Source organism: Apodemus sylvaticus, chromosome 3 (genome assembly GCF_947179515.1).
Source record: "Apodemus sylvaticus chromosome 3, mApoSyl1.1, whole genome shotgun sequence".
NCBI classification, from domain to species: domain Eukaryota; kingdom Metazoa; phylum Chordata; class Mammalia; order Rodentia; family Muridae; genus Apodemus; species Apodemus sylvaticus.
In genome coordinates this window covers 155,674,119-155,701,867 of record NC_067474.1, presented here as the reverse complement: position 1 = coordinate 155,701,867, position 27,749 = coordinate 155,674,119, and the positions used below count along the sequence as shown (strand labels likewise).

General features: G+C 51.2%; 1 protein-coding gene across 2 annotated transcripts in view; it reads left to right on the top strand.

Annotated features, from left to right (window-relative positions):
* The window catches only part of Kazn (kazrin, periplakin interacting protein), a 381,811-nt gene that overhangs the window by 341,696 nt on the left and 12,366 nt on the right, over positions 1-27,749 (top strand). For both annotated transcript variants that reach the window (XM_052177976.1, XM_052177977.1), the window contains exons 8-10: positions 1,353-1,476; positions 24,204-24,409; positions 25,511-25,629. In XM_052177976.1, the coding sequence (XP_052033936.1) occupies positions 1,353-1,476; positions 24,204-24,409; positions 25,511-25,629 (449 nt within the window). The remainder of the gene's footprint in view (positions 1-1,352; positions 1,477-24,203; positions 24,410-25,510; positions 25,630-27,749) is intronic.

Sequence of the window (27,749 nt, the reverse complement as noted above, 5' to 3'; positions counted from 1 at the left end):
GTAAGCCACTGTGCACACCACACATCTCTATCCTGTAAGCCCACTGTGCGCACCACACATCTCTATCCTGTAAGCCCACTGTGCGCACCACACATCTCTATCCTGTAAGCCCACCATGCACACCACATACCCCGTATCCTCCTGCTGCTGCGGTGAGCATCTTCCCCTTGCCTTTGGGTCTCTAGACTGTCATCAGCTTCATTCTTCAAAGACAGAACCAGAGGCAGTGAACATGTCCAGCCCCTGGCTGCTGGTAGGTCTGGCCCCATTTTTATCACCAGTATGAGAAAGGCACACAGAGGAGAACTTGAGGGCAGCAGCATCTCTTGTATTAGGATGTTTCGCATTTTTCTGGTCATGCACCATTCATCTGCGTAGGGTTCCCCTAGAAAAGACACCAGGCATACATACATTAGATAGATGGATGGATGGATGGATGGATGGATAGATTGATTGATAGATTGATAGATAGATATAGATATGTATACATATATTTAATGACTTGTTTTTATTTTATGTGCATGGTGTATCAGATCCCCTAGAACTGTAGCTACAGATAGTTGTGAGCCAGCCACTATGTGGGTGCTGGGACTTGAACCTGGGACTTCCAGAGGAACAATTGTTGCTCTTAACCGCTGAGCCATTTATCTCTCCAGCCCCAGACTGCAGCCATCTTTAATACAGACTCCTGGGCCCTACAAAATAGGAATCTCAACCCAGACTGCAGGCAGGGGGTATATTCCAAGACATTCTAAAGTGTTCTGTGGGCCTCGAGGCTGGTTTATGCCCTACCCTTTCTGTAGATGATACCAGCCATGTGTAAGCACTTGGCCCATTTGTAAAGCTTTCTGTGGGCTACCCCACACCTGCAATTACAATGTCATTGTCAGGGTTTCTAGGCTAGCCCCATTCTGCACCACCATGTGCTAAGGCATCAGATCTTTGTACACAGAGTGACTGCAAGCGGTTGTCAGGTTCGTGGGTGTGTCCCTGCAGACCCTTGCCTGGCCCTTTAAGTCACCAAACAGAACATAAATGATAGTAGTAGTCTAAGCAACTAGAGCAGCTCCTGGCCTCTGCATGGCAGTCAAGCCTGGATCCAGCCTGTGCATCTTTGCCTTGTGTCAGCAATGAGCTCAGGATGATCTTGGTGGGTTCTGTTACGAGCTATGAGAGGCTTTAAAACTGACCCAGGTTTGCTCAGAAGGGAAGGGACAGACACCTGGGACTCCAGCCCCAGAGCCCAGCTTCTTACCCACGGTCCCCATCCCTCACTGTGCTGTGACCCGTGACTTATCCACAGCTACCCTCCCCACCAGACTAACTTTACCTTTGTCCTCCCTTGGCCTCAGTCACTAGAGGATCTTGAAGACCAAAAACGGAAAAAGAAGAAGGAGAAGATGGGATTCGGCTCCATCTCTCGAGTCTTCGCCAGAGGGAAGCAACGGAAGTCCCTCGACCCGGGCCTCTTTGATGGTACCGCCCCTGATTATTACATAGAGGAAGACGCGGACTGGTGATAACCCACCGCCCTTCGCCCATTGCCCACGGGCGTGTCTGTGTGTGTGGATGAGCCGTGGAGCGTGTGTGAGTGTGTGTGCGTGTGGGGCTGCGGAGCCTGTGTGGAGTGTGTGTGCACGGAAGCACTCACCCTCGTGGGTGTGTGTAGCCAAGCGCCTGGAACAGGCAGAAACACAAATGTGACCCCGCCCGCCCGCCCCCCTCCGCGTCGTCACCTCTGTAATCGATGTATATACCACAAACTGTGTGTGACTCTGTCAACGCTGTTGTCTCTGAGCGATACACTTGTGTTCTGTTTTCCTCGTTCGTTTTGTTTTTCAATGTTTCGGGGTGGGGGTGTTTGTTTGTTGTTTGTTTAATCCGTTGTGGGTTTTTTTTTGTTTTGTTTTGTTTTTAATTTGCCCCTTTTCTCCTCCCTCCCCCCTTTTATGAAACTTGAACACTTGAAGGACTGCTGTGTATCTGTAAATAACAAAAGTAGTGTGCACTTTGTGCGTGTAAAGTCCCCGGGCCAGCCGCTTGCTACTTCCGCAGCCCATGTCGCCGAGGACGAGGTCTGTTTGTCATGTTCCCCCTCTCCTCCCGACCCTTTCTTCGGTGTGAACGTGTGGGACCAGACCCTGTTCTCGGGGTGTGCCCGAGTCACTTTAACCACAAAACACACCCCGCCATCGTCGTCGTCGTCAGGGTAAGGTCACTCTGCAGAGACTCGGGAGCACATCCAGGACTTCTTGGCTGGGTCGCGGTGTTTATGGGGTCACATGGGCTCTTTTAATGGCCGGCCTGTTTTTAAATTGTGTTGCTGTTCCTTTCTTTATGGAACAAAAAGAGAGAAAGAAAACTGTTGCATTTAATTTATTTGCACAAATGCAGAAAAAAAAACGTATTCTATCTAAATTATTACGTAAATATCGGAATGTATATTTTTCCACGGGGCGGGCGGGAGGCGGGCGTTTCTGCTAACTTGTCTTTTCTGTGTTCATGCCGCGGCAGACACTGTGCAAGGTAGAATTCAGGTGGCTAGAGCTGGGGGCCTCAGACCACCAGCTTGCTCATTTCTTTTTTCTCTTTTCTGACTCTCCCGGCTGCTGTCCCTGCATGAGAGGACTCCCACCTTCTGCTCTGGCCTTTCTCTCTCGATACATATTCTCTCTTTATATATATATTTATTTATCTGACATACAGATCGTGACTTCAGTGAGCAGAGCACTAACAGTCACATTCCCCTCTCTCTTGGGCCTGTCTTTGGAGCCACGTTGATAGAGTTCAGGGAAGGATGGCCTGGGGCACATCATGGGGTCTTACCAGACATCCAGGCTTGAGTCTTCGGTGGGTAAGAGCCACCCCCCACCCCCCACCAGCATACACAATGCCTCTCCATCCTTCCATCCTTAGTTTATTCCAAACATAGGCCAGGCCATTGTCAACAAAGAGGATGTCCACCTTCTGGGAAGGGCTGTGGGAGACAGCATCTGGCAGGCAAGCCCTCTACCCTCTTTTATCCAATTGGCTTCTTTGGCCACGTATGGATTTTTCCCTGATCCCCAGAGCCATGTTCTCTGATTATATCAGCAGCTCAAACAAACTACGCCCAAGAGAGCCTGTTTGCAGGTCAGCACTGTTGCCGCGGGGTTTCACCGGGGCATGGAGAACTCACAGGTTTCCAGCCAGTACTGCCCTATCCCTGGAACTCAGTTTCCCCTTTCTCTCCCTCCCCATCCACTTTTAACTGATCCTAAACCATTAACAACTCATCCCACATCCCTCATGGCCACTGCGGTGCTCCCGCTAACACTAATAGAAACCTTGTCAGTTCTTGAAAAGAGATTCTTTTCAATGCGGGATGGAAGGAACATCTGGAATGTATAGGATCTTGTGTCCAAAGTCTCTAAAACAAGCCAAAAGCTCCCACCAGGTCAACCTGGCCCCAGAGGCAGAGAGAGCAGGCAGGGACACCTAAGGAGCCTCCCTGTGTACACAACCCTTTCAGCTCAGCTGATTGCCCAGCCTGGTGGTGAGGGAGAGAGGCCAGAGCTGGTCTTAGAAAACACTTCCCCCACCCCCTGAATTTTTGGGTTTTATTTTATTTTTAATAGTTCCCCCACCCTCCCCTTCTTTTTACTTACAAGAAAATAAGATTGCAAACCTCTCCCGGTAACGACTTAAGTCAATTCTTTTTCGTTTCAGTTTTTTGGAAATTAGGAGATCATCTTTGTGAGTTACTAAGGATGATTTATTTGAGAGAACCACATCAAATAGGGACTGAGTTATGGGTAACTCTAGACGAAAATGACCTTTTCCCATGGGAGAGGTTTCTCAAAGGCATGGATGCAAAATATAAAATATTAAAAAAAAAGTCTAAATAAAGCTTATTTTAAAATATGATGGAATTCTATGTGATTTGATTGTTTCTACGGTGCTCCGAGGGGGAGCCGTGTCCCTGCAGGAGGCACAACTTGCATGTCTACCACGCTATGAAATTCCTAGGCTGGGAGACAGGAGGGATGGGGAAAGCTGGTTGGAAGCTGGTTGGATGCCCAGACCCCTGAAGGGGGGCCAAGCCAGGTGGACTCCCAGAACATTTTGCCTGGGTCTTCACTCCTAATTTGGAGGTGCATCTGGCATCCGAGGCTGCCCACATTGTAGTGCAGCACCTCCCAGGATCCCCCACTCTCTGGAGCTCAGAGGCCCCCCCAGCTTTCCCAGACTCCCTCCCCTTCCCTCACACTCTGTCTGTCCAGAGGTCGAGCTGTCTGTGGCTGTGGTTTTCCTCAGGCCTCAGCAGACCTCTGTGTCGCTAGTCCTCAGGCAGCCGGTGGCTTAAAAGAGACATCAGGGTCCAGGGCAGAACTAGGCTTTCTTCTCAGTTTCACAAGACACACACACACACACACACCCCGGGAGGGGCGGAAAAACTTTGGTTTCCCCGTATGTCCTGGGAAGAGCCAATCTAGGAAACCTCACATCCTGGTTGTAGCTAATGGCCTAAGTTTGGAGGGGGGCGGGGTTGGTGCCCAGAAACAAGTCTGCATGGAAGAATGCTTTTGAATGTCTCTTCCAGCACAGCCAGCAAGCAGGCAGGCAGCGTAGACAGAGACACACCGAGACACATCGTGCTCCAAGGTCAATGAAGTCACAGGAGCAGGGATGCTAGGGGTGATAAGGAATTTTGACAGTCAGAGTTCTCAATGGCCGTGCCTTTAGAGGGGAAATGCAGTGTCAGCACTCCCTACAATCAGAGGCTTCGACTGTAGCCAGCAGCCAGGATTGAGACTCCACCACAAGGCTAATCTAAGCGAAGCAGGCATGTTCGTACCTGAGACACAGAAGTCTGTGCCTGGCCTCATGCAGACATTACTAATCAATTAGACTCCTCCCTACCCATCCAAGAGTAGCCTCAGACCTCTCATTTTCCAAAGCCCCAAGTCTTAAGTCAGACTTGCAAGGATGAAGTTTGCTATTCCAGAACTAGCCCAGCCTCTCAACACTGGTTTAAAAAAAATGGGGAAAATTCACACTCAGAAAAGTGTGAGTTGGTCACAATCCAAAGCTGGCCCTTGTACAGCTTTACCACTTAAGAGTGGGGCCACACTGACTCAAAAGTCCCCCCCAGTGCCTTTGTGCTATTCCCTTGACAACTGTAGTACCAGGGTGGGGGTGGGAATGGGGGTAGAACTCAGCTTTGTTCACGCTAGGGAAACACCCGACCACTGAGCTACAGTGCCCGGGCAGCACCTCCTTAATGAAAGAACACCCTCCAAGTGGTACTTGTTAGTCAGACACTGGAGTGGAGTCACCCCAGAGAGAGCATCCAAAGCCAGTGTTCCTGCTGCGCTGGTTGTATGCCGTTCCCTAGGAAGGTACTGAGGTCCTGGGGTAATGGGTGACCCTTGATACCCTGGTTTGTGCAGTAGTCAACCTCCTGGGCCATCCTCAGCAGCCTTTCTGCATGCTTTCCCGATCATACTACCAGGCTCCAACCCGTGTAACAAATAATAGTAACAACAATAATATCTAACATTCATTAAGTATATGCCACGGGCCAGGCTCCCTGTTGTGTGTTCTACGTATTAACTCTGTTAACCCACAGCCTGTGCGTGTTGCCGGTGAGGACTCTGAGGCTAAGTCGCATCCGTGAATGTGGGAAATGTTAGGTATGCACTACTGTGCCTGAATCGCGTAGTGCTGGGCATGGAACCCAGGACTTTGAGCCAGGAGAGTGTGGCTGAAACCCAGCATCTAGAACTGAGAGAGGCCAGGCTCTAAGGTAGGCCTATCCTCTGGGGTGTCCTCCTGCTCAGCAGGGCCTGACTTGAAGACCCCACCCCCCACTGGCTCACACAATGGCCTCTGACCCAGCCTGGTACTGCTTTACTGTTAAAACACCACCGCCACCTTCCCGTCAGTTTTCTTACATGTGCCCAAAAGTCCTACCTCCATGGGAGTGTGCCCAGACTGCACAGCAGAAGCAGGCTGGGGTCCAGCGCAAGTTCTGTGTCCTTCCTCCTGGCCAGAAGGGCACGAGTATCACCCACTCCTGTTGGCCAAGCCCAGTTCTGTCACACCTGAGCTATAAGGACTGGAGAGCCAGCTCCTCTCCAGCTGGGTAAGGCATGTGGTGCCCCAACCCTGACGGATGAATCAGCAAGTTACCCAGAGCTGCCCTCTCCACCCAGCGGCGCTGGACCACGCCTGTTGGCTTTATCTGTGCTCTGGGAACCCAGGCGAGCGAGCAAGGGCTGGCTGCACTGTGGAATCTTGGCCTTTGAAAATGGAGGGCAGTACAGGAGATTGAAGCCAACGCTCCTGCGCGTTAGACGTGGCTGTACTACCAAATTTCATTGCCCAGGACTCTACTTTTTTAAGTTTTGAGACAGGGTTCAGTAAGTTGCCTAGGCTGGTCTTATACTTGAAATCCTCCTGCCTCATACCCTCAGGTAGCTGGTATCACAAGCAGGCATCATCAGGTCTGGCTTGCAAACAGTACTGTTTTTGAACACATCAAACTTACATCTTAACTAACGATACGTCACAGAGACCCCATCACCCCCCCACATCCCTTTCTAATATGACAAATGACTCTTAAGCTCTTTTTTTATTAAATCTTTTTAAAGATTTATTATATGTTAAGTACACTGTAGCTGTCTTCAGACACATCAGAAGAGGGTGTCAGATCGCATTACAGATAGTTGTGAGCCACCATGTGATTGCTGGGGTTTGAACTCAGTACTTTTGGAAGAGCAGTCAGTGCTCTAACTGCTGAGCTATCTCTCCAGCCCTCTTAAGCTCTTTCAAGTTGGACTTCCACTAGGTGGGGTCTGTCCACCCCAATGAAGGACGGCTATAGAAATGTGCACTACAAAATAGTTCCTTGTGAGCGTAGAAAGAACCTCAGTAGCTGGTTGGTAGTGGTGCACACCTTTAATTCCAGCACAGAGGCAGATCTCTGAGTTCGAGACCAGCCTGATCTATAGAGCAAGTTCCAGGACAGCTAGGACTACACAAAGAAACCCTGTCATGAAAAACAACAATAAAAAAATATATATATCTGTATGGTAGATGATCTTTAGTTATCAAAGTCTAGCATGCTCCACAGCACACTGGGGGATCTGCCTCTGTGGTGGCTGCTGGGATGTGGCAATGGCCTCCTCAGCTACCCTTGCATGGTGGTGTCCTGAGGCCCAGATCAGAGAAGATGCTTGAGTAAGCAGCTGTGATGTATTAGCCTGGATTCTACACAGCTGTACACAGCTGTATCCCAGAGCATTAGCCTTTGAGAAGCACGACCAGAGCTCTGGGATGTACTTCAGGGGATTAACAGGGTGCCTGCATGACATGGGTTCCATCTCTAGTACCATCTAATAACAGCATGATATGAAGACCAGAGTCACCCTCGGCCATCTAAGAAAAGGAGGCCAGCCTGGGGTTGCCACTAGTTCTCTCTCTCTCTCTCTCTCTCTTTCTCTCTCTCTCTCTCTCTCTCTCTCTCTCCCTCCCTCCTTCCCTCCCCCCTCTCCCTCCCTCCCTCCCCCCCCTCTCTCTCTCACACACACACACACACACACACACACACACACACACACACACACACACGGCTGTCTAAGAAAATAAGGCCAGCCTGGTCCTCTCTCTCCTTCCCTCCTTCCCTCCCTCTCTCCCCCCCCCCTCTCTCTCTCTCTCTCACACACACACACACACACACTGGGGATTGTTAGGGACATCAGGAGGAAGTCTTTTCTAGTGCATTTTGGTTTTGGGAACTTCCTAGCTGCTTTCTACTGCATCACCAGGTGGTAGAGGATGTCACTAGGAAGCAGCAGTTGAGAACCCCGGTATTAGGAAATCAAAGTGTATGCAGTTCCCCATGCTTGGGTGAAACATAGGTCTTTGGGAAGCCACTGGTCCCACTGCAAGGACCCTTGCAGTTTCGCAGTTTCCAGTCGGTCCCAGGCCATGTCTGGGTTTCGCTTTGTTTTGTTCTGTTTTAGTATAAAATAGAGTTTATTCAAAGCATGGTGGGGAGGGGAGTCAAGAGGATAGTAGAGGCAGAGAAAGTCAGAGAGAGAGAGAGAGAGGATAGAGAAGTAGAGTCTGGCCATGAGCCATGGGTGGGGGGCGGGGAGCAGGAGAGCAAGAGTCAGAGAGCCCACGCCTGGGTCTTAACTTCCAGCTCTGCCTTCAGCCCTGATTTTAAGTGAGGTGTGTGGTCTATGAGCCCCAGGACGCTTGTCTGTACCGTGCATAACCCCCCTCCTTCTCACAAGTCTGTACAGAGGTGAAGGCCAAAGCTTTTAAAGACCATGATTTGTGCTTCCTGACTTGGGCTTAACTTCAGTGGGAGGTAGGAAAGGGGGCTCAGCTTGAGATTCAAAAACCAGAATATTTATGCCCGAGAACCAACAATTGGTCTACTATCTGAAACAACTAACCCAATGCCAGCTCCCGGGGGGGGGGTGTGGACAGAAAGGGCATGGATGTGGGCACTTGAGTCGCTCCAGCTGCCAATCCCACGTGAACGTTCATCTCCAGACTCACAGTGAAGAAACATCCATTCAGCTCCTCCGCTCTGCCGTAGGGAGGCGTAGGCTTTGGCCATGGAATCACAAGTCCCAGCGCCATCCTGCCTCCTCTCCAGCACTGAGGGAGACTGTGCTCCTGGCTATCATGCAGAGATGTGTACTCGGGGAAACAGCCTAACTACCCCAAGGCTGTGTCTTTGAAACAGAAACTCAGGGTCACCCCAAGGTATGGCTTTTATAAGATGTGTGCCGGCAGCCACGGCTAGCCTGGTCTAGCAGCAAGGTCTCTCTCTTGCTCACTATGAGTTCTTTATACTCCCCCTCTTTCTTCCAGGAACTCTCCAAGAGAAATGCGCACTGGCTAACCAATGCACAAGTTCTTGCCTAGAGTCGTGTAGCTAGGAGGAGACAGAACCTTGTCTGGATGCCAAGGGTCTGCTCTTGGTGGCACTGCTATGTGGTTTCAGGTGAACTCCTGACATCAAGGTCCCCAGTAGGGCCAGCCAATCAACAGAAAGCCAAAAATAACACACACACACACACACACAGAGAGAGAGAGAGAGAGAGAGAGAGAGAGAGAGAGAGAGAGAGAGCGCCTCACTAGGAGGGTAAGACCAAACCCTGAGGACGTCATCTCTATGGGGCAGTTTCTTGACCCAAAAAAAGATGAGTCATAAATGAGAAGTTTATAAATCGCTTTCCAGGGAAGCCTGGGGGGTTCCTCAGAGATCTGTTAAAGGGCTGAATGATTAGCAGGTAATCTGCCTTCATCCAGAGCTGGGGGCTTATATTATACACCAGCCTTCTGTGTAGGGGTCCCATGGCACAATAAGTGAGGGAAACAGAGAGAGCAGAAGTGTGGGGGACACGGGTAGACCAGTAGTCGCTCCTAGGGCAAGGTTGCCTAGCCTCATCCCAACCCCTGCTGAATTGGAGGGCAGGGGTTTAGACCCCAGGGTTTAGGCCTATGCTGGACATGCTCTCAAGCACAGGCTGAGTGGAAGCTGGTTCCAGGGTCAAGGCTGAAGAGGCAGCAACGTGCCTGTGTGATGTCTCGCAGAGCCTGACATGGTGGCCACAGGGAAGACTGAGAAAGCCACAAGCAAGGTTACTCCTCAGAGGGACCTCTGCTAGGAGCCCTGCGGGGCCCTGCTGAGCAGAGCCAACCAGCTGGCACGATGCTTCTACTGCCAGCCTCAGAAGCCTGCAGCAGAGCCACAAGAAAAGTCTAGACACGCTCAGCCACAGACTCAGCCACAGACGGGAGGCAGGGAGCGTAAGACAGGAGTGAGTTCTAAGCTTGCCGTCCGCTGTGACCCAGGCCTTCCCTTTGGCCCACCAGTGTTTGCTCTGAGCATCAGGAAAACCTGAAGCCTTAGCTGGGAGCTGTGGTGCCGCAGGGACACCAACCTGTGAACACCAAACAACAGTTTGGTGGGAGAGTTAGGAGAGGCATGGATCGACGGCAGAGGGGCCAGAAGCCATCTGCCCAGACCCCGCCTCAGGCTTCTGAGGAGGCTGGACTTCCCCAGTCCAGTTGCCCAACACCCCTCTCCCAGTTTGATCTTGGACTCTGTGACCATGGGCAGATTGTTTTCCCTCTCTGGGCATCAGGTTTTCTTAGAAGGCACACCAGGTACCCCTCTGTGGCCCATCCTCTCGGACGACCCTGGACTGGGTTACATAGATAGGGCTTTGTCTGCAGCCTGCTCTGGGTCTTCACCCCTGGTCCACACATTCTTGCTTAATACCAACTTCTGGCTTCCCGAAGTTTACATACGACATCTTTTGGGTGAAGGCTCTGTAGCATTAAGACAGTGCATAGGCTGGGATGGGTACTCCCATGAGTCTCTCAGGCGGGGCCTGCAGGCCATTTCCAGGGTAGGAAGAGTGTGCAGTGCAGGCTCTACGGAGGATCACTCCTGACAGCTCTTCTCCCCGCCTGGCAGATGGTATACGCCCTTCCTTTACCCGGGAAATATGGAAATAGAAGTAGGGGCTTTGGAAAGCCTGCAAGGCCAGAGACCCTCCCTACAAAGCTGTGAACCAAAGCATAACTGCATTTAGCAACCCTGCCCGGGTCGTAACCCTTTCATGGTTTATGGCTGTCTTTCCCAGGCAGACAGAGTGAGGTAGCATTCAGAGTTCTGGTTCTGGGTCCGAACTCGGTCGCCGCTCTAATTACCTAGTAATTTTCAACAAGGTATTCAACTTGTCGGGCCTCAGTTTCTGCAGCTACGCAATGAGGAGAACAAGATAGAGGTCCAAGGTTTCTGCAGGAATGATGTCCACACAGCAGGTTCAGCTCAGACAGAGATGACCTTGTTCAACTGGTCACCAGCCATCAGATAGGCAGAATGCACTCTTGCACAAGTCAGGGTCAGCTGAGTGCAGCAATTTCTCTAAATACCCAGCCAACCCAGGTAGAGGAGACACGAGTTCTGGGCTGAAGGGCTCTCGGTAGCCTCTGCACTGCCCCTGGTGTAATAATGGATGGGAGGGACTTGATTGTAGCCCAAAAGAGTGCTCATGTCTAAGCCAGCACTGAGACCCAGGGCTTCCTGTGTTCAGACCTTGAGCTGCAGCATGATATTCAGCTGGGAGGGAAAAGCAATCTTCTAAGTCTGAGGAACTATATTGTAGATCTTAACAGAGCGTATTCATTCATGAAGGCCCTAAGAGGTTCTGCATCGCAGAAGAATATCTTGCATTCTCCGATCCAGTGCTCCCCAGGTTTAGCTGAACCCAGAACCAGGTCTCTTAATCTAGTTGTGTAGGCCGTGCTCTGAGCGTCGGTGGGGCATATCTGACACCTTTTGGTCCAGTACTCTGTGCTGTGAGGTGCTGAGTCAGGGGCTCTTCAGGAAGGTCTGAGCTCCCTCGTCCCAGCAGTCCCTAGACATGGAAGCCCCTGAGGTTCGTGTCTGCTGGACCAGTGCACTTAAAAAATGAGGCGAAAACCCAGGCACGGCAGCTCACACCAGTAACTCTGGGACCCACGGGCAAAATGGAGCTGGATTTGTAGCGCCACGCCTGCCTGGCATGGATGAAGGCCTCAGCTCCGTCCTCATCATTCCCCAAGACTGAGTGTGGTGACGTACACCTGTAATACCAGAACTTAGGGAGGGGAGGCAAGATCTGGAGTTCAGGGACATCCTCAGCTAGCTGCCTAGTGAATCTGAGACCAGCCTGAGCTCCAGGAAACCCTGTCTCCTAAAAACAAACAAAAGATGGCAAAGAGAGCCAGGTGCCAGGTTTGGCAACTATAGGTGTTGTATGTGGATTCTGAGCCATGCCCACGGGAACACAAGGCTTTTCAGCAATTAGCTAGGAGGCTGGGATCAGGGTGCATTTCTCATCCCGCTGCCTGCTGTCCCAGCTATAGGAGGCTTTGTGTCTGTTATACAGGGCCCAGGAGATGGGCAATTCCATCCTAGCAGTGCCTGGGTCTCTTACCCTCTAAGGCACCCTGTGGGAATTCTGGGCTGCCTCATTGCTGTCCCTGGGATGAGGAAAGCATGTTGGATTCCCATTCAAGTTGTCCCTGCTTCAGAACAGGGCCAGCATCCTTCCTCGTTAAGAGGCTGGCACCTCTGGGGCTATCTTGGAACAGATCATCAGGACAGTTTAAGGGCCAGGGAAGGGAGAAGGCATCTTCTGAGAAGGGTCACTGCAAGGGGTCAGAGTCACAAAGATAGCGAGGAAACGAGACAAAGGGACGTGTGGATTCACTAGGGCGGTGGCTCTCAACTTGTGGGTTGAGACCCCCTTCTGGGGTAAAATGACCCTTTCAAAGGGGTTACCTAAGATGATCTGAAGACAGATATTTGATTATGATTCATAACGGTAGCAAAGTTACAGATATGAAGTAGTCATGGAAGTCACTTTATGGTGTGTGTTGGGAGTCACCACAGCATGAGGAACTGTATTGAAGGATCCCGACATTAGGAATGCTGAGAGACACCACTCTAGGGGAACAGAGAGACAACTGGCTGAGATCATGGATTGTAAAGAGTTAGTCCCAGCTTCCTTCCCTCCTGCCCGGTGTGTGCAAGAAATGAACATTTAATGCCTGACTGAGCTGGCAGAACTGACAAGCATCCCCCTGCTGCAGAAAGGAGTATAAGCAAGGTCCGTCTCAGGAGCCAGTTCTGCGTGTGCCCCTCAGCCAGGCACCCAATACCTCAGAGTCTCTGTCTCTCCCTCTGGAAGGGGGAGACGGGACACCTCAGCTATTGCAAAGTTGAAGCAATACATGGGGGGAAAGGGCCTAACATCACAGCAGCTTGTCTCGGGGCTACAGGAAGCCCCAAGAAAGTGAACCTGTGCCAGCAGCTGAGGCTAGGCTCCACCATGACCAGAATCTTCCGCTCACAGTGGGATCCCTGTGCTACCCGGTCCTCACCCCCATGCGGTGGCCTTCAGGAGGTTGAAGTCTACTCCGAGGGGGGAAAAGCAATGAATTGTGGGACTTGGTAAAATAGGCTCAAATTGCTCACATCTGTGTCTTCAGAACAGCTCTGATAGGCTAACGTTACAAAACACACGGTGGGGTGACAGGGACTCAGGCCACCTCCGTGAGTTGGCCACATGCCAGTATACTCAGATGCCCGGGGAGATCCAGCAGACAGGGGAGTCAGCGCAGCTGGTAGCATCTGGCCTGCATAAAGGAAGAGGCTTTAACCAGCCCTGGCGAGGCCAGACGTTTCCAGAGCTCTTGACCTTGCAAGAGGCCACAGATCCCATGAAGGATCCCAACACTGCAACACAACGGTTAGTCTTAGAGAGCTGACATCCAGCAAAGGCCCCAGGTCAGGTCTGCCTTGGTCACCTCCAGACTGGGTAGTTTCTGCACTCATCTCCCTGGGTCCAGGCTCCATCTTGTTGGCAGAGGCCTGGTGCCACAGGTGCCCAGTTTTGTTCAGCCAGTTACCCCCACCCCCTGCCTTTTTCTACTGGGCAACCATATTCCTTTCCTAACCCTCAGCATGGTAGGTGTCTAGCCAATGGGGTGGAGAGGAGACGAGTCCTCCCTCAGAACGGCCCTAAACCCATTACCATCAGGGCTTCCTGAGACTGGGGACCAGATTCCTGAAACCAAGGAAAGAAGTCACCCTTTCGCCTTGTCTTCCAGAGTCCTGGGATCTCAGAGACAAAGCATAGACTTTACCTTCCAGTGATGTTGCCAATGGGCCTGGTGCAGTGGACTCTGTACTGTCCCAGAGCCCCCAGAAGGGTGTGTGCCCACCAACATGGAGAGCTCCTAAGCCAGGTCTGTGAAGAGGGAGTCAGCAGGAGGACAAAGGCCCGCCTTTGGGCAGAGAGTAGTGAGGAAAGTTAGGACCATACAGCATGACACTGAGTGCCTCCTGTCTCAGCCGTGTGGGAAGCACCTCACATAAACGCATTAAGTCATCCTACAAACAGTGTCTCTGAGTCTACAGCCTGTGTGCCAGGCTTAGGTCTGAGGTCAAGGATATAGATATAAATTAAGAGGTAGCTTCGATCGTCTTAATCAGCGAGTCCTCGCCAAAGGACTTGAATTGCGTATCACTATCTCAGCCCCGAATATGGGGAAACTGAGGCTCAGAGAGGCAGCATAGTAGTTCAAGATGGAATATGCTAGGGGTGAGATTTGGGGTACAACACACTATTGCACCCTGTCCCCTTTCAGACAAACATGATCAGAGCCAGTAACAGCACAAGTTGTTAGAACAGGAAGGTTCGGGCTTCCTGAGACTGGGGACCAGCTTCAGCTCTGTGCTTCTATGGGAAGAGGTGGCTGACGGGAAGGAACCGGGGAAGGACAGACACAGCCTTTGCAAGACGGGAAGAAGTTTCCTGGTGTCCTCTGCCCAGGCTGTGACTGCAGCTGAGTATACTTGTGAATTCAGCCAGCTGTGGTGGTGAATTCACCATGGCATCAGCCACGGCTGTAGGCACAGCTATGACTCTGTAAGATCAGCATGGGACATGTCAAAGTGGACAACCATCTTCCCTTGGCGCCTTCCTGCAGTGTCCAGGATGAAAGAACTGTGCCACCCCAACCCCATGGGAACTTTCATCACTGGGGAAGGAACTAACCAGCCACTGCCCAGCTTCGGGCTTGCAAGCCCGCCCTAGATCTTGGTGCCATAAATAATGGAATCTAGCTCCACCCTAGAGAGCTTCTAGGGCAATTAGTTGAGAAGCATCTTGAGGGGGGCATCAAGGCTGTGTGACAGTTTGCTCTAAATGGCAAGATGATCTTCCCAGAGAAGTCAGATACTGTGGTGCTTACCCATGATCCCAGCACTTGGGAGGTGGAGACTGGAGGATCAGGAGTTCGAGACCAGCCTCAGCTACATAGAAAGTTCACTTCAGGAATGAGCTACATGAGACCCCGTCTCAAAACTGTAACAACAAAGAAAGATAATCCCGGAGAAAAAAATGCCCCCAAGTTTCTCACCTTGGTCTCTGAATTAGCTCAATGGTGGCTCCTGCATCCCAGTGGGCATATGGGCTATCACAGTGACCATGGGCTATCACAGTGACCATGAGACAACAGTAGCTGGCTGAACTAAGCCCAGAGTCATGAGCTGTCTGGAGCATAGTAGAAGAGATATAATGTCACGGTGTCAGGTAGGAGAGACAGAAACATGTGACTTCTAAGTAGGGATCCAGTGTCCCCAAGATCATCATCCCCTATCACCCCAACTCTCCTTCCAGTGGCTGGCAGCCTCAGCCTCAAACAGTCTCCATGTAGACCCTCTGCTCAAAGACCCTCGCTCCTTACAGAATCCACACACGGTGGCCACCTGAGTTCCAGCAGGGTTGCCTAGGAAACATGCTAACAAAGAGGCAGAAATGGGCATCTCAGGGCAACGGGATGGGAGTAAAAATAAGTTGTTGTCACAGATTAGATCATAGGAAGAACTTCCCAGATAAGAGATGTTATTAGGCAGTAGAACAAATTACCAAGGCAGAAATAGGAAGTTTTCCGGTAACTGGTTTTGTAGACACACAATTGCTGGCTAACTATGTGATATTGGAAGTAATTGCAAAGCACAGAGCGGGATGGGGGCTGGCCACACCCTGGAAGCTAATTCCTGTACTATCAAGGAGGATCCGCACATGGGGAGATCCTTTGAGGCCAGAGACAGGCACCTGTGAGGCGTTTGGTAGCCACAGTAAAAGAAAAAAATGGGGGGTGATTCTGGGAAAAGCATGAAGCAGTGATGTCAAGTCAAAGTGGCACTTTTCAGCTTTGTCACTTCCTGTGAGGCCTGGTGGCATGACTGAGGGACATGCTGAGGCCCGGTGCTTTATCTTGCTAGAACCTACCTGGCCCTGAGCAGGGTGCTGTGTATCAGTGGTGGAGCCTGGCCTCCTCGCTGCCTGCCCAAGGTTCTGCTGTGGCCCAGCATCGTGGTAGCCACCTGCAGGCTCTGACTCTGTCAGGCTCACTGGGACCTAAGCTGTCCCTGACCCTGTGAGCTGGGACCCCATCTGTTGTTCCTATTTCCTAGGCCCTGTGGCTGAGCGTCCTCACTGTACTCCAGACCACTCAGTGGCCACCAGCAGCCATCACAGGCCACCTTTGTTTAAAAATAGAGACTCCGCTTTGGTTGTCAAAATGCTGGTGGGGGTTTCCTCACGGCAGGCGGACCACAGGGATCTTTGACCGAGTCTGGCTGGCTGCTAGATCACGATGACCTGAGATCTGAGCCCAGGGGCAGCACAATCTACTCTCTGAGCCGGTTGGTGTGTGTGTGTTTGCAGGGACCCTGTGGGCTGAGTTCAGGTAAACGGCTCAGTAGCCACAGTGCACAGGACAGCCTGGGGGCAAAGAATGATTGGGGCCTCAATGTCAGTCACATCAGGTGGACAGACCTTGCTGCAGGCACAGAGGAAAGGACAAAGACCTTATGACAGTCACGAGGGACAGCTGCAGACTATGGCCTAAGCGAGAGGAGGTGACTGTCCTGATCCTCCTAGTCCTCCTCCTCCTCTCTTCCTCCTCCTCTCCTTCTCCTTCTCCTAGTCCTCCTCCTTTTCTTCTTCCTCCTCCTCTTCTTCCTCCTCCTCCCCCTCCTCCTTTCCCTCCTCCTCCCCCTCCTCCCTGCTCCCTTCTCTTAGGCCTCCAGGCAGGCCGCCTTGAGAGTACCCCACCCCACTCCACCCCCTGCCCAGTGACTCCCTATCGGCTTGAAAGGGGAGTGCTTAGACCACAGAACAGGCAAGTGGCTACTTTGGAAAGCTGCCGCACTTTCTAGAAGCACAAGAGTCAGCCGTTAAACATTTGCTCTGGTTTAGCACCTTGCTAGGTCCTGGAGATACCCAGGGCCAAGCAGCTCCTTCTGCTACGGAAGGGTAGGCTACGGGGAGAGAAGGATGCTGGGCCAGTGATTTCGGAGATTAAATCGGTTCCCAAGGTTAGAGGTGCTCATTTTCAGAAAATGCCCTAAGTTAGTAAGGGCTTGTGTACTTGTGGTGATGTCAGGTGTGTGTGTGTGTGTGTGTGTGTGTGTGTGTGTGTGTGTGTGTGTGTGAGACAGATGACACTAGTGACCAGGAAAGTATTTCCTGACAACAACATGTAAACAGGGCCCCAAAGGTTGGAAAGGAGTTTGCCATCTTTGGGCCCAGGGAACAGCAGGATCAATCATTCGAGAGCATAAATCTTCCCCACAGTTGCCAGTGGCTCCTGTTAGGGTAAAGACATTGTCTTCTTGGGCAAGGACAGCAGCCAACTGTCCTCTTCCTCTGCAATCAGAGAACACGACAAGGTCTTTCCTCAAACACCCTGTCTTCTCTCTCTCTCTCTCTCTCTCTCTCTCTCTCTCTCTCTCTCTCTCTCTCTCGTGTGTGTGTGTGTGTGTGTGTGTGTGTGTGTGTGTACGTGCCTGTCTCTGTCTCTCATGTCTCTCATTCACAGCAGGGTCCCTGGCTTCCTAACTCAGCAGTCAGAGAGCCAACAGCAATCCCCCAGCCTCAGAGCAGGCTGTTTCGCCTGGGGGCACCATCCCATCTCTTACTGTTTCTCTAACCCTTCCCAGTGTTCCCCAGGAATAAGCACACGTGTTGAACCTCACCACGAATCAGCCCAGGCTGTAAAACATCAGGAGACAGGAGGGAAGTGGTGTCAGGTCACTGGTCCAGTGTTTCTCAGCACACATGGGGCAGTGAAGTGATCTCCAGCACTGCGTCGAGCAAGTGTGGTGGCACACGCCTGCCATGTGAGAGCTAGGAGTGTGGAGGCAGGGGGATCTGAGGTTTAAGGTCACCCTTAGCTGCATAGTGAGCTGAAGTCAGCCACTATCTCAGAAACATCGAGTAGACTGACCAGAGACATCATCTCATGGCTGGGCAGACAAAGCGCCTCAGCAGCATCTGCAGAGCAAGCCCAGGACAGGAAGAACAGTGCCTGGCACAAGGAGCTGTCCAGCTGGGCCAGGCTAGAAGACACACTTAGAGACATTTTAGAAACCATATAGAGTTTGTAATGCCAAAACTGACTAAATAGCTAAACTGCAGATTAAATAGCTAAGGAGAGAATTTTCAAAAATGAAAAATAGCTCTAAGGAAATAACCTCCCAAGAAAGCACTGCAGAGAGATAAGGAGCTAAGTCTGTAGCATGCTTAAAGAGACAGATGCAGGATGATCATGGGTCCTAGACTGATCTGGGCTATGCCTTAAAAGTCACTCCTTGGTAAGGGGGGGGGGGGAGGAGATACAGAGATAAATAATGATAGGAAAAATCCATCTGTTTAGTCTAATACAACAGTCGCTGCCACATACTACTGTTTAAATTTGTATTTGAAGGTTGGGTGTGGTGGTGCATTTCTTTAATCCTAGCACTCAGGAGGCAGAGGCAGGCAGATCTCTTGAGTTTGAGACCAGCCTGGTCTAGAGCAAGTTCCAAGACAGGCAGGGCTACACAGAGAAACCCTGTCTCAAAACAACAACAAAAGAAAGAAAGAAAGAAAGAAAGAAAGAAAGAAAGAAAGAAAGAAAGAAAGAAAGAAAGAAAGAAAGAAAGAAAGAAAGAAAGAAAGAAAGAAAGGAAGGAAAAGAAAAGAAAAAGAAAGAATTTAAAAGTTTAAGCTAAATCTCAGTGATGCCTGGAGGGAACCGCGAGAACGGAGCAGAGGTTACATTAAGGGCAACCCATTGACTCTGAAAGCAGAACTGATATGGCTCAGAATTGATTAAGAAATTCAAGAAAAAGGAGTTTCGGGGCTGGCACAGTAAAACCCATAACGAGTATAAGGGAGAGAGCTCCGGTTCCCAGAACCCACAGAAACCCACAGGGCGTCTGCGACCTCACTAAGGTGAGATGGAAGACAGAAACAGGAGGATCCCAGAAGCTCACAGGTCGGCTAGCCTGGGCTACACAGTGGTGAATTAGAAAAGGCAGTCATCCCTACAAGGTGGAAGACGAAGATGGACAGACACCCGAGGCGACTTTCTGACCTGCCACACTGCAGCTGTGACACAAAAGAAAGAGAAGGGGGAGGGAGACAGACAGACAGACAGACACATAGAGAGACAGAGAGAGACAGAGTCAGAGAGACACAGAAAGATAGATATAGATACAGAGAGACAGAGACAAAAAACCATACAGAGAGACAGAGTCAGAGAGAGAAACACAGAGTCAGACAGACAGAGAGAGGCAGACAGAGTCAGAGAGAGAGAGACAAAGAGAGTCAGACACACAGAGACAGAGACACAGAGAGGCAGAGAGAGACAGAGAGGCAGATAGACAAACACACAGATAGAGACAGAGACACAGGGAGGCAGAGGCAGAAAGAGACAGAGAGAGTAAGTCAGACACACACACACACACACACACACAGAGAGAGAGAGAGAGAGAGAGAGAGAGAGAGAGAGAGAGAGAGAGAGAGAAGGAGGAGGAGGAGGAGAGATCACATTTAACTTCATTGTAATGAAACTGAGACACACAGAAGCCAATGAAAAACCTTTCCACCAGAAGCCAATGAGGCTGCACTGACTTCCCTTGCCAAACATGAGAATGGGAGATTAAAGCAACCCTGTCTCCAGGGTGAAGAGACAAAGTGCAGGGAACGCCCCTCCCCACTGCACAGTGCACCTTGGGAAGCAGATGCAAGCTTTCTCCAGATAAACAAGTCTTGAGGGCTTACCACTGCCCCTCCCCAAACACTGAATCAAAGGAGATTTTTCAATCACTTTCTTGGGCAGTCAGAAAATAGATGCCCAGAATCTGGCTCTGAAACAAGAAGTGGTAAACAAAACCAAACTAAACCAAAACAAAACAAAACAAGAACCCCAATAAACATCTAGAGGAGTTATTCCAAGCAGATACATATCACTGTGGAGTCATCATGGGTACCTTGTCCCATGACTGAGACCTTGAGGATTAAAAGCAGCCTGTAGCATCATAGAAGCAAGGGGTTCTGAGAATCCCTGGTTCTAACTATCTGAGCCGGGACACTAAGACATCGCTGGATGAGCTGTAGGTCTTGCTCAGCTGACTCCGCAATGTGTGAGAGGGGCTGCTAAAGCAATGGGTGTGCCCTGAAACTCCAAATCTGTACAAGCTGGGCTACCCCCAGAGTCGCCGCGCGAGGACTCCCAGAACTTTCCTCTCTAGCCTGCTCTTGGGTGACATTAAGGTTGCTGTCTCAGGGACCACACTCTGAAGATAATTACAGGACAACCAGTGATCCAGAAAGTGACACCGCCAACCCACCAGGGTAGGGGTGGGGAGCAGCAGGACTGAAGGAGTCAATGGAGATCTAAACCTCCGTGTTGGCCTGGAGCCACCCAGCCATTCTCCCAAGGGCTTTGGGCAGAGGACCACACATGACCATCTGGGGCGTTCTGGGCCAGATGATCTTGCCACAGATACCCAAGTCCTCGATGTGAGCAAAGTCGGATGGAGACGTGAGGGACCAACAGGCATGGTTGTGGCCCGACAGAGGGAATATCAGACACAGACTTCTTCTTCTTCTTTTGTTCCTCTAAGCTGAAGATGCAACCCTGTGCCAATCCCTGTGTCTGGCCCCTATGGTGGCTTCCACAGGGCCTGTGGCCTCCTGGAAAGCCTCTGCAGCAGGGCTGTGATCAGTATTGTCAGTGTCCTTAATAGGGCATGTGCACACACACACACATGCTGATAGACAAAACCCAGAAACCTCCCATGCATAACCAGTCCCCAGACTCCAGCCTTTTGGCTGAACAGCCAGGCTGTAAATAGGACTCATTCCTACTCTCAGACCTGAGAACGAAGGAAAATAACCACAGAACTGAAGGAGGCTCAGGCATGGAAGCCGATCGGTCAGACCAGCATTTGGGGAAGGACAGTGCAGCTGATGCTTTACGACCCTAAAGACCACCCTCTGCCACACCCTCCCGTAAAAGTGTCTTTCTTATCTCCTGTTGTAATTCTCATCTCTGAGGCTTGCCGCCTCCTCCTGCTAACCCAGGCCTAGTCCCGGAAGCTTGTAGCCTCCCTGCAATCTTATCTAGACCTAGAACGTTTTCAGTCTTTGAGATTACTGTTGAATAAGTTCACCCCTTCCTCGTTCTTTCTCATCTCTGGCTGCCTGGTCACCTTGGATGTTCTGGGTCAAACTCCTCTCCAAGCTGACTGATTCCATCTGGTTTCTTTGGGCGTCTCCCGAATTGCTCTGCTTGACCTTGAACTAACTAGCAATCTGTTCTAATCTTCTGGCTCCTTCTCATTCTCTGTCGCCTTCTGTCTTCAGCTGTGTCTAGATTGTTCTCTATTCAACCAATCTCTGTAAAACTCTCCTGGTAATACTCCCCACAACCCCTTCGTGCTGCTCTCTTAGTAGTTTTCCTTTCTTCTCCTCATGAGAGTTAGGCATATCCTGTTCTGTCAAATCTTTCTTTGTCAACCACTCAATTAAATATCACTCTCAAACATGGGTGCTTCCTTTTACAAACTAACTTTCCCTTCATTGTTTGGGACTAAAGGTGTGTATTAAAGGCATGTCTGTATAGCAGCCAGAGGGATTCAAGGTGTGTGCTAAGGGCTGAGCCACACCACCACTAGAAACAGGTTTTTCAGCAAATAACACAATCTCAGGGTCTCACAGTGTGATCAAATATCCTACAAAACCCTTCCCTTTGCAGTTCAGTCCTGAGATGGAGGACGGAAGATGTGGGGACTGAGGGGTTCAACCTAAACCTGAGTGTGTATGTTAATGGGGGATCCTGTACAGCTACTGGCACCCCACCACCTCGTATTCCACAAGCCACTGTCAGTGTGAGGGCTGATCAACTCCTGTACACACACAGGTACACATGGGCACATGCGCACACACAGAGATACACACACATCTGCTGGCTGCAGAAGATCTGCACACAAAACCAAATGGACATGAGCACATACGATCGTGCCCACACAATCACACACACACACACACACACACACACACACACACGTCTACCTGCTGGATGTAGGAGATCTGCACTCAAACACATACAGACACAAGCACACACTGCACACACGGGTTCACATGGGCACATGCACACACAGAGGCACACGCAGAATGTTCCCTTTACACTGTGTCCACTTGTCAATCATTCCTCCGTCTCCCCCTCGGCTCCCCCCTCATTCCCATTCACCTTTCGAAGCTGTTTCTAGAAGGTTGGCGGTGTTTGCTCAGCCCCCTTCCTGCCTGCTTCTCACCTTCCCCTCTCTCACCCCCACCCCAACCTCCCACAGACCCCTTTCTTGGGAATCAAGCATTATAGACACTCCCTGCTGACACAAAACCTCAGCTCCACTCCTTACCTCCCAACACCCCTGACCCTGACCACCCCAGTCCAGCCCGGGGTCTAATCCAGGCTCACTGGAATCCCTTCCTAAACACCTAGATTAAACAACAAACAACCACCACCACAACTGCTTCTTATCCAAGCATTTCAGAGGACCAAGGCACCCGATGAATTCTAAGCATGTCCCAAATGTACCCAAGTCCCAGTGTGATCAACTATCCTACAAACATCCTACAAATACAGGAAAGGCCATGGCTACCAGTGTCAGCTGTCCCTGAGGGACGGCCTACCACATCATCACAGCCAGAGGTGAAACATACTCGCCCACCTAGGAGGCAGATAACATCTTATACCCATTTAATAGATGCACCTTAAACTCCCAATCTCCCTGAACTAGGACTCCAGGCATGCACCGCCACGTGCAGTTTAAAGTTATACATCTCATAGAGTTTGTGTGTGTGCATGTGTTCACACATGTTCATGTATGTGTGTGCAGGTACACATGCACATATGTGTACTTGTGCATGTATATGTATGTGTGGGTGCAGGTGTGTGCTCCTGTGTGTGCCTTCAAGTATGGAGACCAGAGACCGACGTCATTTTTCCTGCCTCAGGCACCTACCCCTTGTGGGTTTTGAGAAAGGCTTTCTCACTGGGAATGCAGAATGACTTCCATGCACATCTTTATATACAATTATAGTGTGTGTGTGTGTGTGTGTGTGTGTGTGTGTGTGTGTGCACAGATGCACGCATGTGTGCTTGTAGGGACAGAGACAGAGGATAACTGGATTCAATTGTCTCCTTCCATTTCTACATGGTTCGAACACAGGTCACCATGTCTGTCCAGTGAGTACCACCCACTGAGCCGTCTTGCTCACCCCATCTATTTTTTTTTAGCATGGGTTTAGGGAATCAAGCCTAAGTCCTCATGTTTGCAACACAAACACTGTATCAGTTCCTTCTGTCTATGTGGCTACTCCAGGGACAGGCTGCTGTGTGTTAAAGGCTGGAGCTGGGTCCCGTCTGTCCCACGAAAACAATCTCCTGACGTTCTTTGCCACTCTGTGTCTATAGTGTGTAAAACCGGGGACAACCCGTCCCCCTCCCCCACCTCACCACCCACAGCCTATGCAGAATGAAATAAGTTAGGTGCCTCCCTGCCACACTGCCAAAAGATCACCCTGAAATCCTCTACTGAAATGGAACACTGTCTGTCACAGTGTCTGGGCCAAAATCTATCAAGCAGAACAGAGCCGTAGACGCTGAGTGTAGGTCCATGCGCCTGGGCGTTTGTGTCTCCTGGAGACTATTTAGCTAAATACTAACAGCTGCTGTCTAGGGGTGGCATTGGGAGATTTGCATTTTTGTGTTAGGCTTGTTCCTTCCTGGAATATCATATTTCTTGCCTCTTTGGAGAGGCGGAGAGGACTGTGTAATGGGGGCTGAATGGCTCTGATTTTTAATTCATTCTTTAACTTTTTTTTTCCCTGAGACAGGGTTTCTCTGTATAGCCCTGGCTGTCCTGGAACTCACTCTGTAAAGCAGGCTGGGATCGAACTCAAAAATCCACCTGCCTCTGCCTCCCAAGTGCTGGGATTAAAGAAGTGTGCCACCACCACCCAGCTCTTTAACAATTTCTTACACGTCTCTCCCACCCCATCCCCATTCAAGTCCCCCCTCTACTCTACACACCCATCCTAACTTTATTCCCCCCTCTTCTTCAGTGACCCCCGAATTCTATCGCTGTTTCCTGTGTGTGCGTGGATGTGAGGCCATCCACTGGAGCGTGGGCAGGGTACCAGGAGAGCCCCTTTTCTGCGCCTCGGAGACCCCCACAACCGACCCTGAACATGGCTCCTCCCACAGCTGCTCCGTCTACTTGTCTGTTGCAGACTCCGACAGCCAGTGCAGCCCCACTCGCCACAGCCTCAGCCTCTCTGAGGGAGAGGAGCAGATGGACCGTCTTCAGCACGTGGAGCTAGTGAGGACCACGCCCATGTCCCACTGGAAGGCTGGCACGGTGCAGGCCTGGCTGGAGGTGGTGATGGCCATGCCCATGTACGTCAAGGCCTGTGCAGAAAACATCAAGAGTGGGAAGGTAGGCAGCTCGGGCCCCTGGGGGACGCCCCGTACCCTTCCGTGAGGGCTGCGCCCTCCCAGGGGGTGACTGGTCTCCATTCCACTCTGCGAACAAGAAGAAATATAGTGTATAAGTTGACCAGTTTATCACAGGTCCGGGTCACCAATAAATCAGTCTTCCTAGCAAGGAACACAGCCCTTTGGAGTCATGATACCTTGTCCTTAAAAAGGGACCAACCTCAGACGGTGACCAGCTTCCCCCGATCTGGCAGAAGGGGGACAGGACTGAACTGGGGAGAGAGGATTAGCCTACATGGTGGCCCCCACCTGTGTTGGTTCAAACAGTGGTCCACCCAACAGTAAGTTGGACCATAACAGTAACTGAGCCCAGGACCTCCCGGAGTCCAGCAAGAGTCATCAGGAGAAAACTGAAGCAAGACAGCACTGGGGGGACATGAGGCTCCGCATTAGACATCCTACGGCTCCTAGAAACAGGCTTTTATTTTTTTATCTTTTATCTTTTCCTTTTTTAAAAGGTTTGTTTATTTGTTTATTTATTTATTATTTATTTATTTATTATGTGTAAGTACACTGTAGCTGTCTTCAGACACACCAGAAGAGGGCATCAGATATCATGAGAGATGGTTGTGAGCCACCTTGTGGTTGCTGGGATTCGAACACAGGACTCCCGGAAGAGCAGGCAGTGCTCTTAACCGCTGAGCCATCTCTCCAACCCTCTTTTGGTTTTTCAAGACAGCGTTTCCTCGACAGAGCCCCGGGCTAGCTATCTTGGAACTCTGTAGAGCAGGCTGGCCTTGAACTCAGAGATGCGCCTGCCTCTGTCTCCCACGTGCTGGGATTAAAAGACATGTGCCATCGCTCCCTAGAGACAAGCTTTATTGGGAGTTCTCAGACATCACAGGCTGCAGAGGCATCCTGGTGCTCTGTCTAGGGAGATGGCTGGGAGAGGGGTGCAGATGAGGAGCCCCGTTTCCTCAGACTATTCTGTATTGGTTCAGCAGCGGTAACAGGGCTTGGAGCCAAGGTGCCAAGGTCAGGCTCTCCCCACACTTCGCCCCATCTCTCACCTTCCGGCGCTAAGCCTACCTCCTGAATGCAGGTGCTTCTCAGCCTGAGTGACGAGGACCTGGAGTTGGGCCTGGGCGTGGGCAGCTCCTTGCACAGACGTAAGCTCCGCTTGGCCATTGAGGACTACCGAGACGCCGAGGCGGGCCGCAGGTGAGCTACGGAAAGCTGGGCAAAGCAAGGACTCTCTGTCCTGAGCGTCTCTGTCACCCAGCAGGACGCTGGGCCACACCGGGTTTCAGGATATCGGGTACAGCAAAGATGGCCTAAGCATGCCCCGTCGCCATGGAAAAAGGAACTTGCAGGAGAAGGCGCGCATGCCCAGAACATTGGGGCCGTACCTCCAAGCCAGAGCAGGAGTCAAGAGAGTGGGTGGCTGCCCAGCTAGCAGGGATCAGACCACACGTAGCAAAAATGTCTGCCTTACCTGCTCAAAGCTCCATCTATCCACCAGGGTGGGGCAAGGGAGCAGGAGGAAAGACTGAAGTAGATGGCGGTTGGGGGGCGGGGCGGGATGGAGGGATTGGATTGCCTTACTCAATCTGTTACACAGGAGTGGAGCCAACTGGCTAGGCATGTCTTACTACTTAACACTAGTACCTGGTGTTAGTCAGGCTGTCCATGCTAGAGATCTGTCCTCCTTCCCATTTCTCTCTTGACCTGTTGGGGACGGGGGTGGGGTGGGGTGGGGCGGAGTCCACCATTTGAGCAGCTAGGAGGAAAACGGAAGCCCCGCCCAGCACCCAGTCCTTGGCGCTCCAAGTGGGGAGGGGCCAGTTTTTGTAAACCTGACACGGTCTGTTTTGCATAATTATCTCCTTCGCCGGTTTCCCACCGTTTCTGTACAGTTAATTAATCAAAGCTAGTGGTGTGTGCTGCTCTCCGCAGAAAAGCTGCTTTGTGGATTTAAGGGAGGAGGGGATGGAGAAACAGGCGGGTTCCGAAGCTGAGAAACACAGTCAGAGACAGGAGAGGGGCTCTGGTGCTATGGGTTACTGGTGGCAAGGATTATTAAGAAGGGGTCAGAAGGCTGGCAGCTTGGCACCAACAGCAGAGGTGGCAGACTGGGAGAGAAGGGCTGATGGGGCAGGGCCAGGAAGCACCCCTTCAACTTGAGGGGCCTTGCAACTCCAGAGCTCTGGTACCCACCTCTTCAACCCCGGGGGACCCTTCTGACTCCAGGGCTCCGGAAGTACCTTCCCATCCACTTCCTGACTGCTTTCATCCTTTAGACCCCAAGTCCCCGCTCCTACCCTGACTACTGGAGCTAGAGATCCCTTTCTGATCACAGCAGGCCTCTCATCCTAGAGGGTCCCTCCATGCCGCATGCCCCCCTGAGCATGTGGGGCTGCCGGGCATTAGTTCACAGAGTCCCCACCACTGCCTAAGTGTCCCCAAAGCATGGCTGTCCCCCATCAGCTTAGGTTGCCATTTAAAATGCTATTATATACACCAGACATCTGTTTCTCCCTGTTCTGAAGGCGACAAGGGTAAAGACAGCAGAGTGTCAGTGTGGCGCGGCTCCATCAGGACCGTCTTTCCGGGTTATACACGGCAGCCTTCTTCAGGGTCCTCACGTGGGGGAGTATAATTAACTCCCAGTGATGTCGGGTAACGCTAACGTTTCCCATAGCCCCGTTCAGACACCGTCACATAGATGTACACATAGGGCACAAATACTGCCTCATAATGGGAGCTGCACCTGAGATCCAGGAGCTCAGAACGACGTGGCTCAAAGCCACGTGTGCAGCGGGGAGCTCAGGTACGACTGTCCCTGAAACTCAGGGTCCCCACATTAGGCAGTCTATGTCCTATAGAAAGACACCTTGCTGTGAGATTCCTCTCCCCCGTGAAAATCAAACCTGTTCCTAGCATGCTGGGTAACTTCGTCTTCTCTGGGACTTAGTTTCCTTACCTGTGAAGCAAAGGGGAAAGAGTTAACCAAAAATTAAGGATTGGAGCCTGGTACAGCTTGGATGCCTTCTCCGAACGAACTGTACAAGACCACATAACTCTGCATCTCCAGCCCTCTGACCCAGCCACGGGACTTTAAAAAGCCCTTGAATTCTGGGGCCAGAGCCTTAGGTGGGTTGTCTCAAACTCATCCAGCTGTGACAATGGGCGTGGCCTCGCTGGGCCTTACAATTCCCTTTGCCAATCTCCCCCCACCCCCGCCCCGTCTCTTGACACAATTCCACTTACCCATTCCATCCACGCCACAGGCAGACATAACAGCCCCCACCCCTTCTTAGAGAGAGTTGATGCAGACAGGT